General features: G+C 45.7%; 2 protein-coding genes across 4 annotated transcripts in view; both read left to right on the top strand.

Moving 5' to 3' along the window:
* Positions 1–14,699, top strand: part of PRKAR2A (protein kinase cAMP-dependent type II regulatory subunit alpha) — a 139,069-nt gene that overhangs the window by 109,408 nt on the left and 14,962 nt on the right. The window lies entirely within an intron of this gene.
* IP6K2 (inositol hexakisphosphate kinase 2) overlaps positions 8,251–14,699 on the top strand; it is a 27,780-nt gene continuing 21,331 nt past the window's right edge. Inside the window, exons 1-2 of one of the 2 annotated variants that reach the window (XM_021717610.1) lie at positions 8,308–8,372; positions 9,735–9,942. In XM_021717610.1, the coding sequence (XP_021573285.1) occupies positions 9,872–9,942 (71 nt within the window). In that variant the 5' untranslated portion in view covers positions 8,308–8,372; positions 9,735–9,871. Of the gene's footprint in view, positions 8,373–9,734; positions 9,943–14,699 lie in introns of both variants that reach the window. The other variant, XM_008068161.1, reaches the window with a different exon arrangement.

Raw genomic sequence — 14,699 nt, forward strand, 5'->3', positions numbered from 1 at the left:
ATGAGGTCTCGTCAAGTTGCCCAGGTGGGTCTTGAACCCGCGGGCTCAGACAATCCACTCCCCTCAGCTTCCCAAAGTGCGGGATTACAGGCTGAGCCACTGAGCCTGGCAATTTTTTTTTTTTAATATATTGTAGAGACGAGATCTCACCAAATTGCCTAGGCTGGTCTCAAGCCCCTAGGCTCAGGCAATCTCCTCGCCTCGGCCTCTCAAAGTGCTGGGATTACAGGCTTGAGCCACCGTGCCTGGCCAAATTTTTTTTTTTAATTTAATTTAATTTTATTTTGAGTTGGAGTCTCACTCAGTCTCCCAGACTGGAGTGCAGTGGCCGCTCCCAGCCACTGCAGGCTCGCCTGCTGAGATCTGGCGGTCCTTCCGCCTCAGCCTTCCCAGTAGCCGGAATTACAGGCATGCGCTACCACGCCTGGCTGAATTTTTGATTTATTGTAGAGATGAGGTCTCGCTGCCCAGGCGGGTCTCGAACCCGCGGGCTCAGGCAATCCACTCACCTCAGCCTCCCAAAGGCGTGGGATTACAGGCTGAGCCACCGAGCCCGGCTCAAATTTTTAAAATGAAGACAGTGTCTCACTATGTTGCCCAGGGTGATCTTGAACTTCTGGTTTCAAGTGATCCTCCTGACTTTGTCTCCCAAAGTACTGGATTATAAGCATGTGCCACTGTTCCTGGCTTCTTTCCATTATTTATAGCATAGCATTTTGTTCTCTTATTATATTCGCTAGAACTCTAAGGCAATGTGTAATGATAATAGTGTTGGTGTCATTGCTGTCTAGTTACTGATTTTTTAAAAATGTTTTTTGTGTCTGGTGTACATGGAATTGTGATTGTTTTATATTTTATATGTTTTTCATAAATTGCCTTTTTCACTGTTAGATAATGGCCTTGTTTATTTTGCTCAATGCTTGTCACTTTAAATCCTACCTTTTATTGTGTCATGTAGCTACTCCTATTCTCTTCTAGTTTGTGTTGCTTTGATCTTTCTGCTCACTCCTTTATTTTTCAGCCCTTTCTGTTCTTGTGGTTTCAAGTGTCTCATAAATAGCATATGGCTGGGTTTTGTCTTTCTAACCCAGTCTCTAGGTCTTTAAAAGGGGTTCAGGATGTCCTTATTTACTATAATAAAGATGTTTAGTTTCTCTCTTTCTATAATTTTTTTTTTTTGAGTTGGAGTCTCACTCTGTTGCCCAGACTGGAGTGCAGTGGCCGCTCCTGGCCACCGCAGCCTCGACCTGCTGGGCTCTGGCGATCCTTCTGCCTCAGCCTTCCAAGTAGCTGGAACTACAGGCATGTGCTACCATGCCCGGCTAGTTTTTTATTTATTGTAGAGATGAGGTCTCGCCAAGTTGCCCAGGCGGGTCTCGAACCCGCGGGCTCAGGCAATCCACTCACCTCAGCCTCCCAAAGGTGCGGGATTACAGGCTGAGCCACCGAGCCCAGCTTCTATAATTTTTTTTAAAAAGATGGATGGAAGTATCACTTGAGGATGGAGAGTTTGAGACCAGCCTTTGCAATATAGCATAAACCCCCCATTCCTATAAGAAATAAAAATAAAAAAATCAGCCAAGTGTAGTGGTGCATAGTGATACATACCTATAGTCCTAGATCTTCGGGAGGCTGAAGCAGGGGCATCATCTGAGTCCAGGAGTTGGAGGCTATGGTTAGCCATGAGCACAACACTGCACTGCAGCCTCGACCACAGAGCAAGACCCTGTCTCTAAAAACAAAAACAAAAACAAAACAAAACAGAGAGCCTGGCTCTGTTGCCCACGCTCAGTCCAAGTCTTAGGCTCAAGCAGTTCTCCTGCCCTAGCCTCCTGAGTAGCTAGAATTACAGGCATATGCCACCACACCTGGCTTCATATTTACTTTATGTTTATTATTTTCTACTACGTAGTTTCTTTTTTTATTCAATAGACCTACATGAAACTACCATTACAGTAGGTCAAAACAGTTAAATATTAACAATTTCATAGGGCCAACCTACTATTTTCCTCTTTCGCTCTGTCTCTTGATTAATCTGTCATTCATTTAAGTTTTCCCCTTGGTAACTTGGAAATTCTGTTTTTTTCTCATTCCATTAGTGGTTACTGTTCCTCTCTAGGCATGACAGCAGTCCCTTGGTTGGGCAGAGGTAGACAGTATACCTGTGCTATGGGGAATAGTTTGAGGCCAGCTGGCCCTTCTCCTCTGGTATGTAACTTGCTTTATCTGTCTAGCAGCTTGCATAATAGCCTCTTTCTCCTTGGAGTTAAAGAGTTTTAGTGTAGCCTTTCCTTTCCACCCTGCCTGGGGATGTGGTCAACTCCTCCCATCTGTAGACACAGATTTTCTTCACGTCATAAATGTTTTTTCTTCTGTAATTTGGCTAGCTGGTGCCTCTATTTCTCCTGTCCTTTTTTTCTCCTTTTGGGACTCCTATTCCTGGACTTACCCACTTTGCCTGCCCTCCAGATCTCTGGTTTATTCCCTCATGCCTTTCAGTTGTGTGTGTCTTTCCCTTGAGCTTGATCTATATCTTCCATTAGCCCTAAGCACCTTTTTCATATTTCTTCAAAGTGTCAAACTTGCTTTTTCCTCAGGGTCTTTGCACTTGCTGTGCTTTCTGCCAGAAATGACTTGCCCTAGATCTTTCCATGCTCAGCCACTGCCTTTGAGTTGATCTTAGCTCAGATGGCTCCTTCTCAGATCCACCTCTCCTGCTGCCTTGGACATAAACACAATACTCTGTACTACAACTTGATTCCTTTCTCCATTGTAGTCACCCTGCCCATAATTATATTGTTTATTCTTTCTGTCTGTTGCCGTTCCCCCATGACCAGAGGGCAGAAACCTCATAAATCAGTTGAATTCTTCTGTGTTCATTCTTACTGCATCCTCAGTGTCTAGTCTAGGTCAGCCCTTGGTGAGCACTTGAGGATGGAATGAAAGAATTAGTGCTAGGGCTGCCCCAGGGATCCCCTGCCTTGTCCAGCCTCATACCCCATACATAGGAGTACTAGAAGGGGAGATTGGGTGGGGAGAAGAAAGTGGTCTACATACAAGGACCTGAATGAATGGTGCCTTTTGAGTCTTTTACTCAACAGCCATGATGGTGCTGATGCCACAGACAGGGAACAAGAACAGGAACTGGGCCTGGCTTCCCAACAATCCTGCTTGGTTTGAGGGGCTTTCTGGGCCTAACTTAGGGCAAGCTTTGACCTGGGTATTCTCACTCTGCCTCAACTTCTCATTGTACCATTTTATTTTTCTTCATAGCACTCACCACTTAACACCACTTGACATTTTTTTTTTTTAGCTGGAGTCTCACCCTGTCGCTCAGGCTGGAGTGTAGTGGCACACTTACGGCCACCCCAGCATTGACCTGCTTGGCTCAGGCGATCCTTCCACCTCAGCCTTCCAAGACAGTACGCTACTACACCTGGCTAATTTTTGATTTATCATAGACACAAGGTCTTGCCAAGTTACCTGGCTGTCCTCGAACCCACGGGCTCAGGCAATCTACTTGCCTTGGCCTCCCAAAGTGCTGGGATTACAGGCTGAGCCACCAAGCCCAGCCACATGACACTTTTTTTTTTCTTTGAGTTAGAGTCTCACTCTGCCGCCCAGACTGGAGTGCAGTGGCCGCTCCCGGCCACCACAGCCTCGACCTGCTGGACTCCGGCGATCCTTCGGCCTCAGCCTTCCAAGTAGCCGGAATTACAGGCATGTGCTACCACGCCCGGCTGCTTTTTTGATTTATTGTAGAGATGAGATCTCACCGCCCAGGCGGGTCTCGAACCCTCGGGCTCAGGCAATTCACTCACCTCAGCCTCCCAAAGGCGCGGGATTACAGGTTGAGCCACCAAGCCTGGCTCACATGATACTTTTAATTCAGTCACTCAGCAGGTATATCTGGAGCTTACTTGGTGTTTGAGGTGCTCAGAATACATCTATAAACAAAACAGAGAATCCTAGGCTGGCTGTGGTGGTTCACACCTGAAATCCCAGCAATTTGGGAGGCCAAGACAAGAGGATTGCTTGAGCCCAGGAATTTAAGACCAGTCTAGGCAACATAAGAAAACCTCATCTCCACAAAAAATTAAAAAATCAGCTGGGCATCTTGGCACATGCTTGTAGTCCCAGGTATTCAGGAGGCTAAGGTAGAAGGATCGCCTAAGCCCAGGAAGTTGAGGCTGCAGGGAGCCATGATCATGCCACTGCACTCCATCCTGGACAACAGAGTGAGACCCGAACTCAAAAACAAACAAACCCAGAGACCTCTCTTTCTAGTGGAAGAACACAAGTAATGTCATCTAAGGATAATAAATATCTATTTTTTAAAAGTGTACAAGAAGGTAGTAACTGCTATGGAGAAAAGCACAACACAGTAAGAGGATAAAGGTAATCCCAAGTGCTTGGGATAGAGTGGGGTAAGTTGCAGTCAGAAATAAGGGACTCAGCCGGGCTCGGTGGCTCAGCTGTAATCCTGCGCCTTTGGGAGGCTGAGGTGAGTGGATTGCCTGAGCCCGCGGGTTCGAGACCCGCCTGGGCAGCGAGACCTCATCTCTACAATAAATCAAAAAATCAGCTGGGCATGGTAGTGCATGCCTGTAATTCCGGCTACTTGGAAGGCTGAGGCGGAAGGATCGCCGGAGCCCAGTAGGTCGAGGCTGCGGTGGCCGGGAGCGGCCACTGCACTCCAGTCTGGGCGACAAAGTGAGATTCCAACTCAAAGAAAAAAAAAAAAAAAGAAATAAGAAAGTGCTGGGGTGCAGCCCTGTAGAAATCTGTGCATTCCAGGCATGTGAACAGCTGGACCCCAGCCTCTGAGTTGGAGAGTTGTTTGGACTCTGATGTCTGAGGAATGTTGGGAGGTTGACCAGTAGGGCTGGAAGCTAGAAGAGGAGATGCAGTCAGAGAGGTATTGGGGAATCATAAGGATCTTGCTGGCTCTGGCTGTTCCTTAGGGAGGAGCTACTGCAGGGTTCTGAGCAGAGCTCAGCTAGTGACATGTATTCACAAGCTGATGTATGGAGAATGGACTAAAAGTGTCAAGGGCAGCAGCAGGAGGCTAAGAGGTAGCTGACATTGCCCTGGAAAGGGATAGTGGTGGTTTGGACTCAGCAGAAGCCATAGATGTGACAAAAAGTAATTTCAGTCTGCTGACAGAGGCAATAGAACTTCCTGGTACATTGAATATTAGGTGGGAAAGAAAATAGGCAACAGGTACTCTGATGGTGTTTGGCCTGAGCAATAAGATGGGCTGAGCTGCTGTCACCAAATCTGGTGGAAGTGAGGTAGAGTTGTGTTTGGAGGATGGACCAGAGCTAGGCACAAGTTGAGTTTGAGATGCCAGTGACTGGAAGACAATGTACAAGCTTAGTCAACAGATGGACATTCAATCTGGCACTTAGGGAAGGGTCTGGACTGCACGAGATATCTTTGGGAGTGATTGATGTGTAAGTGGCATTTGAAGTTACGAGTCTGGATGAGACTACAAGGGAGTGAGTGTAGACAGAAAGAGAAGAGGCAAAGATGAGGAACCAGTGAGATCAGAAGAAACTAGGAGGACATAGAGCCCTGGAAATCACACAGGGAAGGTAAGATCAGGTGGTTACAGGAAATCTGTCCTGCCCACTCCCAGGGAAAGGATTTAAACACAAGGGAAGACCAAAAAAAAACAGAATTATTTTTTGGAGGGTGGGTTTCTTATAGTACAGGCCTCCCCTGCTAGGTAAGTGTCCTAGGAACCCATTTGCATCAGTGTACCACCTAGCATTGTTTTGAGAGTTTGTGTTCGGCTTCACTTAATTTTTTTTTTTTTTGAGATTCTTTCAACGCATTTGCCCATTTTATGATGGGTGATTTATGAGTGTACCTGTCCATACCATGATGAGTGTTTAGCAGTTTTTGACCAAAAATGGCGTGATCCCCATGCCCCATCCTCCCAATTCACCCAGTCTTGCCCTGAGCAACTTTTTTTTATTTCCCTGGGTGACAAAAATTCTCAAAGAGAAACGTTTTGCCAGTGTGGAAGAGATAAAACAAAAAATGGCAGAAACATTAAAAGTCATCACAGTTGATGAGTTCAAAATTGATGAATTCAACTGGGTGCAGTGGCTCACACCTGTAATCCCGGCATTTTGAGAGGCAGAGGCAAGAGGATTGCCGGAGCCCATGGGTTTGAGACCAGCCTGGGCAACCGGAGCCCATGGATTTGAGACCAGCCTGGGCAACTTGGCAAGATCTTGTCTCTACAATCAATCAAAAAATTAGGTGTGGTGGCGCATGCCTGTAGTTCCAGCTACTTGGAAGGCTGAGGTGGAAGGATCACCTGAGCCCAGCAGGTTGAGGCTGCACTAGCCATGAGGGTACCAGTGAACTCCAACCTGGGCAACAGAGTGAGACTCAAAATAATAATAATAATAAATTGACCAGGCGTGATAGCTCATTCCTATAATCCCAGTACTTGGGAGGCCTAGGTGAGAGGATTGCCTGAGCTCACGAGTTTGAGACCAGCCTGGGCAACTCGACAAGACCTCATCTCTACAATAAATCAAATAATTAGCCGGGCGTTGTGGTGCATGCCCGTAGTTCCAGCTACTTGGAAGGCTGAGGTGGAAGGATCACCTGAGCCCAGCAGGTCGAGGCTGCAGTGGCTGTGAGTGTCCTACTGTACTCTAGTCTGGGCAACAAAGTGAGACTCTAACTTAAAAAAAAATCGATGAGTTCAAAAACTGTTTTTGAGCAGTGGAAAAAACATCTTGATAGGTGTATTGCCTGATTGCCTGAAACAGAATATTTTGAAGGTGTCTTAAGTTTAAACATGTAAGAATAAATACACAATCACCTGTAAATTCTGGGGTTTGGGGATATATACATATATATATATATATATATATACATATATATATATATATATATATATAGAGAGAGAGAGAGAGAGAAAAAGAGAGAGAGAGAGAGAGAGAGAGAGAGAGAGAGAGAGACAAGACCTCACTCTGTTGCCAGGCTGGGAGTGCAGTGGAGTGCAGTGATGGGATCATAGCTCACTGTAACCTTGAATCCCTGAGCTCAAGCTATCCACCTGCTTCAGCTTCCCAAGTCGCTCTACTGTATGCATGTGCCACCACACCTGGCTAAAGGGATATTTATTTACTGTTTTTGTTCACCGCTGTATTTCCACACCTAGTGCAAGTACTTAATAAATACTTGTTGAATTAAACAGTATATGAGTGAATACACACCTCTGCAGATGTCCAGTAAACTGGGCTTCAACACTGATCTCCTTTACATAAAATGCAGAGATCAGTTGGGAGCCTCTGCTCACTCTCAGTGGCAACTACCTCCTGACACTCACTCAGATGACTCCTTCTGGCCAACACAGGTCCCAAGGCAAATGAGTCTTAGACAAGCGCTGTGATGTTCATCTTGGTGGGACCCGGGTTGGGCATTGGGCCGTCCACCAATTCACAGAGAATTCTTCAGCCACTTCTCTGTCTACCCCTCTATATCTTTTTTTTTTCTTTTTTGAGGTAGGGTTTCACTCTGCTGCCCATGATCATGGCTCACTGCAGCCTCCAACTTTGGGCTCAAGTGATCCTCCTGTATCAGCCTCTGAGCAGCTGGGACTACAGGGACACACAATCACACTGGGTAATTTTTTTTTTTTTTTTTTAGAGACGAAGTCTTGCTATGTTGTCCGGCTGGTCTTGAACTCCTAAGCTCAGGCGTTCCTCCCTCCTTGGCCTCCCAAAGTGTGGGATTACAGGCATAAGCCACTGCGTGGAGACTTTGCCCTCCATATCTACCCCTCCATATCTAGTCACTTGTCTACCTATCTAAATGCAGTCATCTGTCCTGGGTATATAACCATTCCTGTGTCCACTGTCTACAATCACCCTTTTGTCCATCTTTCTGTCTATTCACATCCACTCCTCTGTCCATCTACCAGGGTGACCAGCTTCCCAATTTGTTGTGAACTGTTTCGATGTTAGCACTGAAATTCCCGCATCCTGGGAAACCCCTCAATACCGGGCAAACCAGGACTGTTGGCTAATCCCTCTATAGCCCAGGAACTCTGCAGTCCACCCATCATCACGCACATCACCCTTCCCGGTAGATGACAAGACTCCGCCCTCTATTTGGGCCCGCCCCAGTCCCCGCCCCTTCCGGAAGCTGTCGCAGCGAATCCCGGCACCCTAGCAACAGCACCTTTCAGGCCGTCCAGTTCGCGTGCGCGGCTCCTGGTGCGAGCCAATAGTGAAGGGCGCCGGGAGCGAGGTACGGGGGGCGGGGCTCGTCCTGGCCGCAGCCATTTTGGTGGGAGAGAAACAATAGGACGGAAGCGCCGCAGGACCGGGCTGAGGCTGCAGGTAACACCCGCATCGGTGGACCTATGGCCCTGCCGCGTGAGGAGCTTTGGGAGAGATTTTTTTTCCGGGATGTTCGGGGCAGAGTTTCTGATCATTGGGGTTTCCCAGGTTATTTGGGGAAAGGGTCTTCTGCGTTCATTGTGGGAGAGATCTCTGGGTCTTTGGGGAGCCGGATTTTCCTGGGTCATTTTGGAGGAACGTTGGTTCTTCAGATCATTGAGGAGAGAAGATCGTCTCTGGTTTGGCGGGGGCAGAATCCTCCCCGGTCATTGGAGGGGGCTTCCCAGGTTTTTGGGGGGACAGGATCTTCCCCGGTCCTTGAGGAGGTTTCCCTCAGTCTTGGCGAGGGGAAGATCTCCCGTGTCATTGAGGGGTCTCCCCAGGTCATTGACGGCCACGACCCCCCAAGAACTTAGGGAGGTCTCCCTGGTTCTTTGAGTGGAGGAGTCAGCCCAGCGTCTCAGGTACTGTTACCTGGGGCCTGCAGATGTGCAGCCATTTTGAGTGTTGGATGCCAGTTGCGTCCGTCAGCTGGTGTTTGATGGGGAACCTACATATCTAACCTTATTATCGAAAAAACCCATTTAAGTAGAACAGAGAACGCCTTCATTATAGTGATAGTTGCACTCTTTCTTTACATTTGGTTTGAGACTGCTTTTGTCTTTTGCATTGCAATGACTTGTTTCATTTTAGGGTTTTATTGGGTCTCATACAGGAAGAAAGCTGCAGAAATGAGTGAAAATAAAATGTAAAAACAAATAAAAGCTAGTTCTCTTAACTATCAGGGAAAATAGAACAAGTCACTACTTGGAAGTAAACATTTGGTAATAAAATGTACATAGAATAAAATAAGATAAAATCATCTTAAATAGTTTTAAGAAGTTTTTGAAAAGTGGTAACAGAAATGTTGCAGATTACCAGTTTCAGGATTTTTTTTTTAAACGAAGGACCATGATTACAGTAATTTTGTTGAATTATAGTATTTAAAATGTTTGCTTTATTTGCATTTTTAGCCAGGTAACATTTTAAGTGGACTAAGATGCTTATTTATGTAGGTTGTTGCTGTGCGGTTTGTGTAATTGCATCCTGTAACTTGGTGTTTAAGTATTTAAAGAGAAGTTTCAGGGTGTTGTTGTTTTAACTTTAGCCACTGTCAGAGTTGGAAATAGCAAACTGAATACTTTATCATATTTGGCATAATAGGCCAGTTGATTGTCTGGTAGCTTTTTATTTGGAGAAAAAATCAGTTGAACTATTTACTGTCATTCCAATAGCTTTACCTGCTTTGTGACTTTAGAATTGCAGACACTGTTAGAAATCGTTGTGTATAGTTGTAGAAACCAGTTATTTTGTGCTTCTAAGCTTTGTAGGTGACAGACAGGTGCACTGTATTCCAGCCCTGTATCTGTTTGAGCAGTGAAATGTGCCAGAAAGGAGCAGGCACTGACTGATGAACTTTAGCCAGTCTCCCTTGCAAGAGGGATGCCAGAGCTTTCCTTATGCTACTGAGATGTCACTGGTATCTAGGCAACAGAATGAGCCTGATCTACCCTGAGGCCAGCTTGCTGAGGTGAAAATTTTCCATTATTTGGCTGATGAAGAGGATGCATTGGGGAAGAATTTTCTTTTTAAATGATCTTACCTAGTAGGATATTGTCTTAAGTAACCAATTGAACACAGTTTTGTACATTAGAAAGTAAGCAGATCAGCCAGGCTCGGTGGCTCAGCCTGTAATCCCGCACTTTGGGAGGCTGAGGTGAGCGGATTGCTCGAGTCCGCAGGTTCGAGACCCACCTGGGCAACTTGGTGAGACCTCATCTCTACAATAAGTCAAAAAATCAGCTGGGTGTGGTAGGGCATGCCTGTAACTCTGGCTACTCGGAAGGCTGAGGCGGAAGAATCGCCAGACCCCAGCGGGTTGAGGCTGCTGAGGCCAGGAGTGGCCACCGCTGGGCAACTCGAAAGAGAGAGAGAGAGAGAGAATGATTATTCCCATGTAATTACATTTTAGAGCATTTTTTTTTTTTTTTTTGAGTTGGAGTCTCACTCTGTCGCCCAGACTGGAGTGCAGTGGCCGCTCCCGGCCACCGCAGCCTCAACCTGTTGGGCTCCGGTGATCCTTCCGCCTCAGCCTTGCAAGTAGCCGGAATTACAGGCATGCACTACCAAGCCCGACTGATTTTTTGGATTTATTGTACAGATAGGTCTCGCTGCCCAGGCGGGTCTTGAACCCGCGGGCTCAGGCAATCCACTTACCTCAGCCTCCCAAAGGCTTGGGATTACAGGCTGAGCCACCGAGCCCGGCTCAGCACACTCTTCTTAACCCTTGGGGGAACTGACCTCCTAAAGAATTTGAGACATCTGTATACACTCCCAATGAACTCTGTATATAATCTGAGAAGTACACAACCATGGATCTTATCTTCAAAACTGCTAATATAAGGCCAGGAACAGTGGCTCGCGCCTGTAATCCCAACACTTTGGGAGGCCAAGGCAGGAGGGTTGGTTGAGCCCAGGAGTTTGAGACCAGCCTGGGTAACATAGGGAGACCTCATCTCTACAAAAAAAAAAAAAAGTACAAAAATTAGCTGGACGTAGTGGTAAGTGGCTGCACTTCCAGCCAGGAGACTGAGGTGGGAGGTTCACTTGAGTCCACAAGGTCAAAGCTGCAGTGAGCCATGACTGTGCCATTGCACTCCAGCCTAGGTGACAAATGGAGCCCCTGTCTGCAAAAAAAAGCAAAAAAAACTCTTAATGAGCCAAGCATGGTGGCAAGCGCTACAGACCCAGTTACTTGAGATGCTGAGGCAAGAGGCAGCACGAGTTCAAGACCAGCATGGGAAACATGGCAAGACCAAGACCCCGTTTCTATTAAAAAACAAACAACAGCGACAGAGTGAGACTCCAACTCAAAAAAAACCCAAAAAAACAAACAAAAAAAACCACCAACAACAGACTACCACTGAGACAACTGGGAACATTTGATCATAACTTAATTTGAAAAATATTATCATTTTTTTTGCAGAATAATGGTATTATAGGTTCTGTAGCTCTTGTCTCTTAGATACTCACTGAAATATTTATGGATAAAATAACATTTCTGGGATTAAAAAATCAGTTTTCTTTCTTTCTTTAGAAGGTGGGACAATGATTTCTTAATTTCCCTGTATGGACTGAATATTCATGGGTTGGTCAGAGCTCCAGATTCTGGGTACAGCCGGGAAGGCAGGAAATCCTGTGCCCTGCTGAATGTGTCACTGAATGGGGGAGGTGACATTAAAAAGGTCATGCCAGGTGGGACAAATGTCTAGAGACAGTAGCCCTGGTGCCCTCAGAACCTGAGGGCTGTCCAGGAAGTCCCCCTCTCCACCTAGATGAAGAGGCCTACGAGAGGGATAATGGAGAGGTGTCCACTTGGTCTTGATCCTGATGGCCTCCTAGGGGTTGCGACTCTGGCAGGAATGCTCCTGCTATCATCTCCTTCCTCCAGAAAACTTCCAGCCTCAAGACTGTGAGGGCAGTGCTGCCTCCTCTCCTTTCATGTTTGGTTTTGACATCTAAATAACCAAATGTTAAATTCATGAGCCTGCTAAGTATTTCCTACAGGAACACTTCCACAAGTATGCAAAGACAGATATAGGGATGCTCATTTGCTAAGTTACCTGAAACTTTTCTTTGGATTGAAACTAACAAAGAAGCTTGAGAGCTTTCTAAGGCAGTTTTTCTTATAAAGTTTTAAAATTTTTCTTTCCTCAAAACTTTCTTCGTATGTGCTTCTAATATGTATAGGAATTATACCTCTTCATTTGCGCCTTAAATAATAGTGCAAAGAAGATGGTTAGCACAGAGAAGACTCCCAGTAAGTGCTGATTTCTGTTGCCAATGTCCCTCCACCCATATTTTTGCAGTAGTGACCTGCAGGACCTCTGTGAAACCAGATTTTCCCTTCTCTCTCTAGCTGGTTAGTTTTCCTACCATGTAATGTTACCATCCTCCAGAACCTGCAGTGGTTCACCTGCAAAACAGATCAGAGTGAAACAATGGGTGCAACCTTTTTAATGTATGCTCTGTCTCATTATATCCCTTCCACTTACAGGAATTTTTCCTATGGAAATAATTTCACAAGTGTGCAAAGACAGAGGCAAGGATGCTCATTTGCCTTATTGCAATTTAAAAAATTGGAAACAGCAGAGATGATTGTCAGTAGGAAAGTCAGTAAACACATTATGATTATGGTGAATATAATGAAATCTTTAAAAGAAATCTTACAGAGAGAAATGTGGAAAGATGTCTAAGCCATATAGTTAGTAGGACAAAATGTCGAAACATACTGAATGATTCCACTTATTTGAGTCTCACTCTGTCTCCTAACCTGGAGTGCAGTGGCATGCTCATGGACACCACAGCCTCGGTTCATGGGGCTCAGGTGATCCTTCTGCCTCAGCCTTGCAAGCAGCTGGAACTACAGGCATGTGCCACCACACCCAGCTAACTTTTTTATTATCTGTAGAAACAAGATCTCAACAGTTTGCCCAGGCTGGTCTTGAACCCCTGTACTCAGAGGCAGTCCTCTCACCTCCAACTCCCAGAGTACTGGGATTACAGGCGTGAGCCACCATACTTTGCTCCTTAGAAGTTATACTTTTTCCCCTCTTTTTGTTTTTTGTTTTTTTTTGAGTCAGAATCTCACTCTTGCCCAGGCTGGAGTACAGTGGCACACTCACAGCCACTGCAACCTCTACCTGCTGGGTTCAGGTGATCCTTCCATCACAGCCTTCCAAGTGGCTGGAACCACAGGCGTGTGCCACCACTCCTGGCTAATTTTTTGATTTATTGTAGAGACAAGGTCTCACAAGTTGCCCAGGCTGGTGTCAATCCCCTAGACTTGGGCAATCCTCTCACCTCGGCCTCCCAAAGTTCTGGGATTACAGGCATGAGCCACCATGCCTGGCTAATTTTTTTTTTTTTAAGAGACCGGGTCTCACTTTGTTGCCCAGGCTGCAGTGCAATGGCATGATCATAGCTCACTGCAACCTCAAATTCCTGGGCTCATGCAATTCTGCCTCAGCTTTCCCAGTAGCTAGGACTACAGGTTTGTGTTAACACACCCAGTTATTTAAAAAACAAAATTTTTTTTTTTTGAAAAATCAGGTCTTGCTGTGTTGTCCATACTGTTCTCAAACTCCTGGTCTCAGTCAATCCTCCACAACAGCCTCCCAAAGCACTGAGATTACAGGCATGAGCCACTGTGCCTGGGCCTTACCCATATGTTATATGACTTAGTTCTACTCCAGCTTGACTACATGCATCTTTGCTGTTCCTATAGCCATATTTGAGGGATTTAATGCCGTCCTTCTGAGCACATCATTCTTTCAGTGATGGAAAATGTGAGACTCACTGGAACCTTTACTCCAATTTGATTGTGATCCTGCAGTGTAACCATTTTACTTTGTTGATTTTTAAAAATAACATCTTTGGCCTGGCTCAGTGGCTTAGCCTGTAATCTCAGCACTTTGGGAGGCTGAGACGAATGTATTGCTTGAGCCTGTGGGTTTGAGACCCACCTGGGTGACTAGGCAAGACCTCGTCTCTACAATAAATAAAAAATATAGCCGGGTGTGGTAGCGCACACCTGTGGTTCTGGCTACTTGGAAGACTGAGGCGGAAGAATCGCCGGAGCGCAGCAGGTTGAGGCTGCGGTGGCCGGGAACATGCTGCTGCACTCTATCCAGTCTGGGTGACAGAGTGAGACTCCAACTCAAAAAACAAAATAATAGCTTTATTGAGATATAGTCACATACCACAAAATGTACCTCAAAAGAGATCCTTTATCCCCTTTCTTAGAATAGTCCCTCTCCTCACTGGCCTGATAATCTTTTTGAAACTCCTATTATTCTGGCATTTTCAAAAAATTTTTGAATTTTAATTTTATATTCAGGAGGTACACATGCATATTCATTACATGGACATACTATGTATGATGGGGATTAGAGTCTCAGGTGGCCCATTTCCCAGTTAGTGAACATTGTGCCTAGTAGGTAGTTTCTGAACCCTAGCCACCACCCCCTTATTGGTGTCTTCAGTGTCTATTTATCTTCAATTTTGTGATTGTTTTGTAACCCACATATGAGAGTGTGCAGTGTTGGTTTTCTGTTTCTGAGTAAGTTTACTTAGGATGATGATTTCCAGCTCCATCTATGTTGCTGCAAAGGACATGATTTCATTCTTTTTAAGGACTGTCCTGGCTTTTTTTTTTTTTTTTTTTTTTTTTTAGTTGGAGTCTCACTCTGTCGCCCAAACTGGAGTGCAGTGGCCGCTTCCGGCCAA

Source organism: Carlito syrichta, unplaced genomic scaffold (genome assembly GCF_000164805.1).
Source record: "Carlito syrichta isolate Samal-C Ts95f unplaced genomic scaffold, Tarsius_syrichta-2.0.1 Scaffold309885, whole genome shotgun sequence".
NCBI classification, from domain to species: domain Eukaryota; kingdom Metazoa; phylum Chordata; class Mammalia; order Primates; family Tarsiidae; genus Carlito; species Carlito syrichta.